This window comes from Oryzias melastigma, linkage group LG14 (genome assembly GCF_002922805.2).
Source record: "Oryzias melastigma strain HK-1 linkage group LG14, ASM292280v2, whole genome shotgun sequence".
NCBI classification, from domain to species: domain Eukaryota; kingdom Metazoa; phylum Chordata; class Actinopteri; order Beloniformes; family Adrianichthyidae; genus Oryzias; species Oryzias melastigma.
This window is the reverse complement of record NC_050525.1, coordinates 4,262,012-4,274,540: the sequence shown is the minus strand read 5'-3', so window position 1 is coordinate 4,274,540 and position 12,529 is coordinate 4,262,012. Positions and strand designations below refer to the sequence as shown.

The 12,529-nt window shown below is 38.8% G+C and overlaps 1 protein-coding gene across 3 annotated transcripts in view; it reads left to right on the top strand.

The window, feature by feature from the left end:
* abr (ABR activator of RhoGEF and GTPase) overlaps positions 1-12,529 on the top strand; it is a 118,547-nt gene that overhangs the window by 22,954 nt on the left and 83,064 nt on the right. Inside the window, exon 1 of one of the 3 annotated variants that reach the window (XM_024265737.2) lies at positions 2,545-2,894. The exons of 1 other annotated variant lie outside the window; for it this stretch is intronic. In XM_024265737.2, the coding sequence (XP_024121505.1) occupies positions 2,834-2,894 (61 nt within the window). In that variant the 5' untranslated portion in view covers positions 2,545-2,833. Of the gene's footprint in view, positions 1-2,544; positions 2,895-11,100; positions 11,229-12,529 lie in introns of those variants that run through there. One more of the 3 variants, XM_024265738.1, reaches the window with a different exon arrangement.

Genomic DNA, 12,529 nt, shown 5'->3' with positions numbered 1-12,529 from the left:
TGCTTTGCATTCTCTTCTGCTTTTACATCTATAGACACAGTCCAACAGTGTTCATCTCTGTCCTGCCACTTTTACATAAATGTTTCTCTCCTGTGCACGTGCGTTGTTCAGAACAAATGCTTCTAAAAATCAGTTATATTTTAAATATATTGATTCTATGAAAGTAATCAGAAATGAAATTCTTTCGCTTATGTTATTCACTCATGGTTAGGGAATTTTTGATGAATTATTCATAGATGAAAAGACATGAATACTTAATCATGATGAAGAATGGGCAACATCAACCAGTCAAGCTGTGTAAATGAGAACTGGACCTGGTGACCCCCCCACCCCACTTTCCAAATAGGAAGTACAAGAAGCCAAAATCCCATAGACTTCTATTCAGAAATAAACAGCCATTCATTATATTTTTCAGAATATCCATTCTTACGCTGATCCCTTTTTGACCTTTATGATGATAGTTTTCTGTAGTTATTCAACCTATATACTGCAGAAAAAAGTATGTGTTCTGGCCCCCATGTCCAACGTTCAAAATGTTTGACAAATTTTCCTGATGCTGCTATCAAGTGGCAAGGGTGTGGACTTCCAAGAAACTGATTGATGAGAGATGTGAACAAATGATGTCTTAGACCGACCCTGCTTACTGATGTTGTCTGGCTCCAACATGGTGGTGTTCGTATTACGTAAAATCAGTGACGGAATTGACTTTATTTGGTTGGAGCTGGAAGTAAGACATTTTCTATGTACGATATCATAGTTCACAGTCAATGGTTTGAGTAGAGGTGGCACGCACACCTATCAAAATGTAAAGTTAAATGATGCTGTTTGTGTTATTAGATACTCTTACCTCAGCATTTATTGTTCTCTAAGATAATATACTTAAAAGTAATCATTTTTTGGCACTATACCACCCCCACCCCCCACCCCTCCGTGGGAAAAGGAGCATTTTAAGGAAGAACCTTGACCCAGGTGTTACGTGTTATGACCACAAGCCAACCTTTAACTTTGAACTGAATGTTTTTTTAAATGCCAATAGCTCAAAGGCTGTACTTACTCGGATTATTTACATAAAGACTAGAGCTATGATTTTTTGTGCTTCTCTTCAGTCTAAAATAAATGTAAAAAACACTTTAAAAAAGCTCACATATTTCCCACAATGTTCATAGAACTGTGGATACAGTGTTGACTGCAAACAGATGTGACACACTGTCTCCCCAATTTTTTCAGCAGACTCCTGGCCAGTTAAAAGAACAGTCCTTCATTCAGAAAGCAACCTTGTGTTAAATCCAGCTTCATTATTGAGTTTTGTTCACAAAGTTGTTCTCTCACTCTAACAGAAAAGCTTTTAAATGTTGTATGTTTTTGGCCAAAGTGGTATAAATGCATCATTTTAATGTTGTCAGCCAAAAATGTTTTTATTTAGGGTGTATTCATACTGAACACATTTGTTCTACTTAGAGTGAATCAGAGTTCCCCCAATAATCCGAAATAAATTTTTAGTCTGAATACACCACAACGATGACACACAGCAACTCATTGAAATTTGGTCTGATAAACGAAGGCTCATTAAAATAAATTTTAACGTAATACGTATTGCTTCTCACATAGTTTTCCAAATAATCTGTCATAAACACTGATAAGCCTACTTTCTTAGCTGTCGTCTTGCCAGTCTTGCAGCATGCCTCCGCCGTACCAAAGCAGCAGTAAAAAGTGTTGTACCTGACGTTGATGCAGACAATCAAAATTGGTCAGCGAAACATTAAGTTAGAATCAGTAAAATATTCCAAAGATTCCACAGCGCAGGACTTCCATTATTTCTACCTCGTAATTCCTGGCCAATGAGTGAAGAGATCTTTAGTCAAGAGATTTTGTTTACAGGCTTTGTTCCGGAACAGGAAAGTCTTCCTGAGAGCAGTCTGAATACAGACCAAACACAAGGTTCAGGACTTGATCTGGAACAAATTAAGCAGTCTTTGAACAAATGATTTTTCAGTCTGAATATACACCCTTAGTTTTAACAAATATGTTTTGGCTTGGAATTATTTCCCATTCTTAAGTAAATCCTGATTAGGTTGTTGAAAACTGTAGAAACCTAGCTGTGGAACCTACCCTGCAGGTGATACTTTTGTCACTTTCATGTGCAAAAATTGAGAAAATTAACATTTTTTTTGTTCCAATTACCATTGAAACACATCCATTTTCTATCATTCCTGTTTGCTTGCTGTAGTCTGTATGCTAAACTTCAACTGCAGCAAGCAAACAGGGTTTGGACAAATGGGGGTTGAAGTTCAGAACTGTTAATGGCTCTGATGTTCAGCCGTTACTTTTTCTCTACTTTTTAAAGAAAAGATCAGAATAAAAATCTGGGACTTGAAACCCTCTTTGATCCCATTTGATGGTTTCAGAATTCCTGCCTTTGCAGATCGACGGGCTGATGAGGCGTTTGTACAGAATCGAGAGAGAGAGAGAGAGAGAGAGGCAGAGAGGCAGAGAGGAGGGATGGATGGGAATGAGAGCACGGCAAAGAGGAGGGAGTGCTTCTCCCTTCCCCTAGCAACCATCAGCGGTGTTCGTCTCCAGCCTGTTGTTTTCTGGCTTGCTCGCAGACAGAGGCGCACACACACACACAAACTCCTTCAGCTCTCCCGCCTGTCAGCCCAGTGGACCCCCAGCCGTCTTCTGACATTTTTCCTGAATGTTTCTTTTGGCTTCCTCCTACAAGATGACTGCTATTTTGCAAGGATAAGGTAAAAGGGCGACACAAAAACCAGCACCGCTACAAGAAGTGAACACCAGAGAGAAGCGCCGCGTCTTATCCGGGGAGGGGAAAAGGATGGAGCCCCTCAGTGCTCACGGCCTGCCTCGGCTCTCTTGGATCGACACCCTCTACAGCAGTATGTAACCCTCCATCCATATTTACTCATCGCTTCCCTTTAATTTGAGCGCTCAGCTCTACCTCAAGCCGCTTCGGTCTGCACCTCACAGTCAGCTGCCAGCTTGCGTTACAGTCACGGCTGGGTGTACACATTCTGAACACTTAGTCTGATCACTAATTAGTGTCGTCGCCTCTCTCCATAACATGAAAGTGAACTGTAACCCCCCCAGTCTCTATTCTGTGGTAACAACTTGTGACAGATGCTTTACAGGCTTTTTGTTAAGCGAGGAAGCGCAAAAACCGGGGAACCCCACAGATATTTCTGCTGTCATCCTTCAGCCTCAGCGGTAGAACTTTATGTTCCATCTATAGGAGATAGCAGATGTTTCTATGGGTAAACTCTTGTTCTCTTCATGCTGCACTGTCAAATCTCCTGTCAGTTTGATATCAGCTGATTGGAGTGTTTTCAGGCAGAACTCCATTGATCAAAACGCAGCTTTTCTATGAAGATTGTTTTATTGAAGGAGGGGTTCAAGTGATGTCTGCTGTTATCTAGAGCTGTAACCGGTCCTCTGCAACAACATCCACATTGATCAAGACCAGTTAGAAATCTCTGTTAGTCTGTTGTGAGGCATGACACAGCCTGTTGGGACACGCTCTGTTGCCTCACCATTGTCACTCTGCTGCTAATCTCCTGAGAGAACGTGGGTAATGGAACAAGGAAGCAGAAAATTAAGTGGTATGGTAAAGAAACACAACCACACAGTCCGCATGGGCTGTCAGGGGGCCACTGAGTTCATGTGGTTGAGAAAGTTCTCTGGAGGTCTGAAATTCATGCTTGTAAATTTGAATCAAAATAGTAAATTTCTATAGTCATGTTTACACATTTTTTCCATTTTTACTATAGATCAAAGGTAAGGGACATTAAATAAAATGTATTGAAATCTAATGCCGTCATTAAATTTCTACTGTAGAAAACTGATATGTTGTTTTGTTTTATGTATAGACAATTATGAATTATTTTAATAATGCAAACTCCACCCTTAAATTGGCTTAAAACAGTAGATATAGAAGTGATATAGTTCTGGAATAAAAAAATATTAAATCATCGATCAAATTTCATGTCTAGACTTGCTTTGACTTAATCCTCATATTTACCAATATTTTATTGAAATATATCTGTTTTGAAAATGTTAATTTGGTGTGTTTTGCACTTATTGAATAAATGATAAAAGTGGGTGTTGTGACAGTAGCTCCCAGTCCACTGGGCTTAATCTGGTTTATGGATGCCAACAAATAAGCAAAAGTACATAAAGTCAGTTTCATTGTAGCTGCCAAATTTAAAAGGGTAAATGGCGTATACTTGTATAGCGTTTTTCTACCTTCCTTGAAGGCCCAAAGTTCTTTACAGTCACAGACTCATTCACCCAGTCACACACACATTCACACACTGGTAGCAGCTCTGCTGCCGAACACTGACGCCAACCCTCCACCAGAGGAAATTTGGGGTTTAATGCCTTGCACAAGAACACTTCAACATTTGGGCGGGCAAGGGGGAAATGGAACCTGCAATATTCCGATTGTGAGTTGACCGCCATACCTCTGCACCACGGCTTTCACTACTTTTAGAGGTCCACCACATCACTTTGTGTCCATCTAGAAAAAATCTTGAAGACTTGTCCCTCCATTCAATGGAGAGAAGAGAACATCATAAATATTGCTAGAATAGTTATTTAAAGCATGTATCAAGTGAAATTTTGCAATAGAATTGCATTTTAGGGAATCTATAAGACACGGTTGGTCAGCTACACGTCGATATCTTGGGAATTTGAGTTCAACTTACCAAAAAAATGGAGGATTAAATCAGAAGTTTATTTTTACACCACCATCCAGGTTTTGCATGTTGATACTGAAACCATGCAGCGGAAGTTTGATTTTCCTTCCTGATTTCTCGACCTTTCGATGGCCGGAAACATTTTGCCTCAACCTTCTGGTTCAAGACAGCCGTTTAATCTTCTTTGGGTGCTTGTAAGACCAAACTTGGTTATTTCTTTTTTAAGACCCACTCCGATCATCTTTTGATCTGTCGTCCAACCATTCCAGTGATCTTTTAATTATGATATTTTTTTTTTAGCCAAAATTTTTACAAATCTGTTGTTTTCTTTGACATTGTTTCTAAAGGGTGTAGGGAATAATTGATTTGCCGATGTATCACAACATTTGTTTGACAATACTTGTATCGATATAAAATGCTGACAAGACAATATTGAATTATTTTTGAGTTTCCTTCAGTTTGTTTTCCACCTAAACCTCTGACCACTAGTTGGCAGTATAGCATACTGAGCCTCTTTGAGCAGCTCTACTCAGAGATCTCATGAGAACCAACTTGTGTTAAATGTAAATGTCAGCCTCATGGTTTCTGATGATATCAGACATGTACTACTTAGTTTTTACTTGGGATGGATACAGAAAAGGGAAAAATTGTTCTAGTACAGACGATATGTATCGCATTGTGAGAGACCTCTTGTGCTACGTATTGTATCGCCAGACTTGCCAAAACATACCCCTATAGTTTCTGCAGAGTGGCAGGAGCTCATTAGAAATTCACCTCTGAGTTGTGGGTGGGACTGATGGCGTGAAGCAACCCTGCCCCCTCTTCCCCTCCCTGCAGCTGAGAGCTCTCTGTTTCAAGTGGAGCAGGGAATTTGAGGCGCGCCCCGTGTATTTTCTTTATCACAAATGATATCTTTTTCAAACATCAATTTTTTTTGTCTAATTCTGATTCACAAAATTTTGAATAAAATAAACTGCTCAGAAATGCAATTTTGAGCTTAATTTTCTTTGTATACGTCCTTCATCTTAAGAAAAATGCCACAAGAACTTGTTAAAAACTTAGAAATGTAATAATTTTACGTATTTCCCAGAAAAACCAGACCTCTCTGTTTCAAGAAACTTTAAAGCATGACAGAGATGGATGCATTTCGTCAGTGTATACTTTTAAAAAAGGGTCAATCTAGTCATAATACAGTAGAATACATTTTCATCACTTGAGAATAAATGGAATATATTTTGCCTTTGTACTGTTTTGATATATGCTGTTTTAGCCCTGACATTTCTATATGATTATCATGCATTTTTTTGCATTTTTAACAGTAGCAAAAGGCTTCATCTGCACACCAGAGATGGCTTATTAGCATCACAACAGACTTTAACCAGGAATTATTTTGTAGGGAAAGGGCACTTGCCTTTATTTACTTATCAAGTCATCATCATTTTTCTCTTTCTCCTGCATTTTAAAGGTTTTTATTTGTTCAGTTTATTCTGCCCCTCTGCTGACACCATTAGGAATATCTATGTTTCATAATACAAACAATGAACAACGTTGACGAAACATCTACCAGAAACGTCCTTATAGCTGGTTTAAGGTGTACACAATGACTCAGACTCACCATTTATTATTCTTCTCTTCTGAAACAAACACTCGAAATGTAGCTTCGTTTGTCTTTGATGCAAGAAAATGTGCTTGTATGTTGAGCATTGACCGCACATCCTGAACTCTTGAGAGGGAGCGGGCACTTAAAGCCATGGTGACTCAAGTGTTTCTATTCAGACCCACAACTGACTGGTGTATCATATCTGCCTGCATGTCATCCTAACTACATTTTTTCATCATGCTGGATTTGCTGTGTAGCTGATAAGTTTTCATATGTTGAACCTTGGCATCATTTGAAATACAAAAATTCACTCCAGGGCAAATGGCCAGTCTAGACCACTCACCATTCATCTTCTTGGCATTTTGCATGGTCAGCATTGCAAGGGATTATATCCCACACACTTATGTTGTGTGTGTGTTTCTGTGAATTACACAACCCTAAAGTCAACCCCCAATTTTACCCTTTTCACCTCTTTTTTTAATCTACCCTCATTTCTTAATCTGGGAGGCTGATCACTGTGCCAAACATGTTTTTCCCACACATCCATAAACTTAATCAGTTTTGTTATAATCTGCTGAGGATAAAGGTTTTTTTTTTCATACCCATGATCTAATTTTGGAAGCGTTTTCCTACTGCTGTCTCCATTTTCTGACTAAGACCCCCACGCCATCAGTTAGCCTGGTGTTATGTATCACAAGAGTTGTTTTAAAATGGTTACTTCAGGGATGTTTGTTCGGTTAGATTTACAATGATCAATTTGAAAAGAAATCTCAAGCGTAAGCCATGTAAGCTTTCACTTTTAAAATATTTTTAAGAAATATTGAGAACATGCTCTCTGAGAATAAGTTGGGTTTGTGGTTGTTGAATTTTTTACTCCCTTATTTTAAAAAAAAATGGACTCCAATCATCTTTGGATCTGTTCTAAAAGCTTTTTCAGTGATCTTTCAATTGTGATTATCCAGTTTTTGGCCTTTATCAAAAAACCTGTGTCGTTTTCTAGGCAATAGTTTCTGCAGAGCGAAAGTTAATTAGAAAAAGGCCTTTGAGTTGTGGGTGGGAACGTTGACACGGAGCAACCCTGCCCTTCCCTTCCCTCACTCATTACTGAGAGAAATCTCTTTACAGTCTATAACGGACTATATAATGCGCATATCATTTTGTAGTTTTCAAAATCTACAATTCCAAAATCAAGTGCCATAGAAAATTCCCAAAAGTCTGTGCAAAATAATTCACAATGGTCTCTAAAGTCTTCTGCAACAGTCCACCGTGTAGACTCATACTGCTTTAGCTTGGTCCCTGCCCTACCTCAGTGCGGGCTAAAGTGCAGCATAGCTAAAGCTCCATCAGAGAAAGCTTGATTATGTAAAAGCTAGAATATGAGCATTTTTGGCAGAGCAAAGCAGAATTTGCACGTGCATACTTAGAGACACACACATGCACATATGTCATAAGGATTTTCCTAAATTCTCTAAGCCGAGTCACACTTTGGATGGCTCCAGTTCATGTGCAGCTTTGTGGGACCATTAATTTTATATGTGAGGATTATTTTAATGGAGGTTTTTAAATGCAAAAAATATAACTCTGTGAAAGATAAGAGGTCAGAAAGTATTTATAGATGCTCATTTGTTTTTCATGCTTTTCGTTGTAGATCCACATTTTCCCACACTGGCTTTCCAGATTGTCTTCTTTTGATCCGCAGTAAATAATTGCAATCAATGGACCCCACCGGCTGTCAGCGGCTCCGGACTGACTCCTACCATGTCCCAGTTCTGTCCTCAAGTGTTTAATGTCAGTCATTAGGTGGCTGGCACACAGCTCACTGTAATAAATTGAGGAACAGCAAAGTGGTGCTGGAATGCTTCCCAGCAGAACGTCATAGGGGAGTTCAGCACAACCAGGGATATCTCCACTTGTAAATCAATTTTGATCAAACTACCTGGCTCTCTCTCTGTCTGTTTGTGAGAATGGAGAGGCAGTGCAGAATCAAATCCACATCAATGGAATCTGATAGTGTAGGTACAGATGTGGCTTGACCACAGAGAGCAGCACAGACCAGAGAACTGAACCTGTTGCTTACCTTGATGATACTTTCTTTCATTTATTTGATTTCTCAAGGTGAAAAAATACCTGATTTTTCCTTTTTTCCATTAATAAGGACATGCTTTGCCTGTTTTAATTTGTGAACATCTAAGCTCACCGTTTCCCTTTTTCATTCCAATCGTTCTGATCAGCAAATGAATCCATTGCTTCTTTTCTTTCACACAGTAGCTATAGTAACAGACTTTCAGAGCCGCTGTCACACACGTGCAGTAAACAGACTGAGTCAGCTTGGAGCATGGTTATGTAACGCAGTAATCTCTCCTGCCTCCTCACTGCCAGCCTTCTCTGCTTTGTGTGTAAGCATTGTCTTTCCCTTTGGGTTTGTTAAAGAGTTCTTTGCTTATGCAACCTTCCTCCCGGCCTCCCTGAAGCAGCTGCTATTTCATGTTTTGGGGCGACTGTGGATCCTGATTGTACTGAACCCCACATTGTTCCTGGTGGGTTGGCTTGCACCTTGCGTGGCAGCTTTGTGTGTGAAGATGTGTGAGAATTGTTGAATGGGACTGCGCTTCACAGCGCTTTGGCATTTGATGAAAGTTGCAAAGCACCATTTAAAATGACCTTGGTGTGATTTATTACCTATTTTTAGATGAAGAAAATCTCCCAGGGTTTAGAACTAGTAGTACCTTTATTTATCCAAGGTGGAGACGTTTAAGAACAAGTTCCTATTTACAAATATGACCTGGAATAAAGACGTTGAGAAGCTGAAAAGAAAGGGGGAAAGGACTTTTATCTTACTATCCAAAATCTCTCTACTTAGTTTTAAATATGTGACTTCTGTTTTAAATGTTCAAAATGCTATTTATTCGAAATTTACTTCATTTTTATTTGTTTGTGATGACATGTTATGAAGCATTTTCCTACGTTTTTGAAAAAGACGATCAGTTAATTAGCTGCTTTTGCTCTATAGTGCAATAAATTCTGATTCATTATGTAACATTTTTTCTTTCTTTTTAGCAGTATAATTTCTGTTTTTGAATTTCTCTATACAACCCAAAGTTACTTTTTCGTCTGTCTTTTAGTTTTTAGACTTTCTCTTACATTGTTTTGTTTGGAAAGATGCAGGAGAACATGCAAGCTCTAAACGCCAATAGCTTTGCCACTGTGCAGCCCTGCAATTTTACTGCTAGTTTTATTTGTAATTTTTTTTCTTCCAGGCAACTAATAATCTAAAACTCTACATTCCAAGAAGTAGCAAACATTTCTACTTATGTCTACATAGGGTTAAGGCCAAAGGAAACTTGAATCAAAACAACAATCCAACATATAAATGCAACTTCATTTGTAAACAGCAAATTCATTCAGAAGAATCAGATCTTCACATCGTCATTTTCTTCAACAATCGTACAAATCAAAACTAGACTTGGGGGATTTAAACGCACACAAATTCCCTAAAGTAACAGTGTAGATAGCAACAGAAACAGGACACGGCATCTGGTGCTAAATATATACCTGATCAGGTATACTTTGAACTGTCACATTCACCAAAGTGATCGAGTTTTTAGATACCTTCAGATCTTCCTTTAGCATTCCAGATCTTGTTGCATGCCTCTATGCAAAGTATGTCCTTCGCTACATTATGAAAATTTAAAGGATGGCCTCTAAAGGACACAAAACCACCATTAATGCAACTTCTAAATTATTCTTTATGTTATATAATTACTCTATCTAATTAACCCTAACCTTCCTCAAGAAAAATGGTGGCTCATTTACAATGCGCAGAGCCTGATGTGACTGTGGGGAAAGTCCAATGCTGGAGATCTTAACAGCAATGCTAAATAGACCTCTATGAATCAATGTCTATCAGATGCATAAAACACATCTATACTTGTAAGAGTACAAATAGCTACAATTTAGATATCTAGTAGATGTGTCCATGGACAGTGGATAGTTTCACTATAATCAGGCAAAGGCAAGACAGATGAATACTTCCTAACACGGTTATGTCTCATAAATGTGAATTTTGTCTTCTCAATGTTGTAGATTTTTTCATCCTTATCATAGGTTTTCAATAAAGAAATTGCTTTGTCTGATGTGAAACTGTTTCCTTAGGTGAAACATTAAAGTGCCTTACAAATCTATCATTGTGTGAAATAAAAACACAGAAGTTCTGAATATTTTCAGAAGTATCCAATCAAAAAAGCTACATTGTTTTCCATAGAAAACACAAAAGTAGAGTTGAGTAAAACTTCAATGACGTAAATCTTCTTAATTGTTCTTTACCTTGTATTTTTCAGTATTTTTGCATACGAAAAATGTTAAAGGATTTAAAAAATATTTAGTTAATAATGCAGTTTTTCAATTAAAGTGAGGAATAATAAACCATGCCATATTTACATTGAAAAGCTCTGAAGCCTTTTGTTATGCATGATGTTAGAGGGCGTGGCATATGTCTTAATGTATTTTTGTTTAGTGTCTATGGGGATCTTCACATCCCAAGGGACTGGAGCTGTGTGTGTGTGTGTGTGTGTGTGTGCGTGTGTGTGTGTGTGTGCGCCTGCTGTCTGACTGTGGATGGCCACTATCCTGTAGGGCTTTGGTAACCATCAAGCTCTTCTTTTTCTCCCATCCATGCTCCCCATCACTCCAACCAATCCGCACAGAGTGACTCTCCTTCTGTGGCCAATAGCACGGCTGGCATGTTTACATGATCCCGGAAGGCAGTGCCCGTCATTAGGCATTCAGGGTAGTGTAGCGGAAGAGAGGAGAAGAGGAAAATAGGGAAAGGAGTGGGGGTGAGATAAGAGCAAGATGAGACCATTATGAGTTCGGGCTGATGGATGCACTCAAGCAACAACCAGTCAAGCAGCCAGACTCAGGTGAGGAAACTGATGAATTAAAGCAACGTGTATTTTTTTTTACAAGTTAATAGATGTTGTTTGGTTGTTTGCTGTTGGTGGCTGACTGAGTCATAGGTAGAATCTGTAAACCGGCTCCTTGTTCTGTCTCCTTTATTTGTGTCTTTGTTCACATCGATGTTTGTCTCATTAAACATTAATTAATGCACTATGCTTTGGCCTTCTGCTCTATGTTGGGGCAGCAAGGGTTCAGGTGACAAGTTTATATTAATTCACCAGATTGGCGCTTCGGTTCCAAAACCCTACAGGTGTTGAGTTGTCCTTGGAGAGACATTGAGAACCCTAGTTTTATGTTGCTGCCGGTTAATTAAATAAAAATTACACGCAGGGATATAACCATTTGGTTCTGACTAAATTTTTCACAATAAAAGTCAATCTTTTACAAAAACTTGACTAGATATCCTTAGGTAAACGGTATATAAAATATTGCATGGTTTCATTTACTGAAATCTCTGCTACACTACTGAAAGATTTTATAAAGCATAGCCATTCTTATTGGGTTTAGAACCTCCTTTTTGTTGCAAAATCATTGTTGTTTGGGAAAAAAATGAAGAAGTGGCCCATGAGTCTTAGAGACAGATACTTTGGTCTAGGCTTTTAAATGTCACTGCAACTGCAACTGTAAGGAGCACAGAATACATTTTAAATTAATTTATATGAATAAAATTATATTATATTCTTTACTGCATCAGATACCTCCTTTTGTAGAGGCAAATCTCCCCCTCTATAGATTTTCTTTCTGCTACTCCCTGATTTTACTATAGAAGACAATATCATCTGCAAACGTTGTAGCCATTAATGCAGGGGTTTCTAAAGTCAGTCCACGAGGGCCAGGCTCCTGCTGGTTTTCCAGAAACCTTGCCTTATCAGGTGTGTTTGGCCCAATAAGGAGCTTCAATGGCAGGTTGGTTGGAAAATATGCAGGACACCAGCCCTCAAGAACTGACTTTGGACACCTCTGCATTAGAGTTTCCAGTCTAACCAATTTGTCCATCACTGCAGCAAAGAAGAACGGACTAAAGAGTTTCATCTCCACCCTGAATCCTCTGTCACTCCTCCACCCCCTACAGCAAAGTCAACAATCATCCTACAGCTCTCATACATGTTCTACATTACCTGAATGTACTTCTTTGACACCCCAGGCATCTTCATTCCAACCCACAGCTTCTCTTTGGTCACTCTATTATACTAAATCTACCAAATTCCAATTCAGCTCCTTCTAGCTTTTTCTTTTCTCGATCTCCATTCATTTTGTCTTGGTT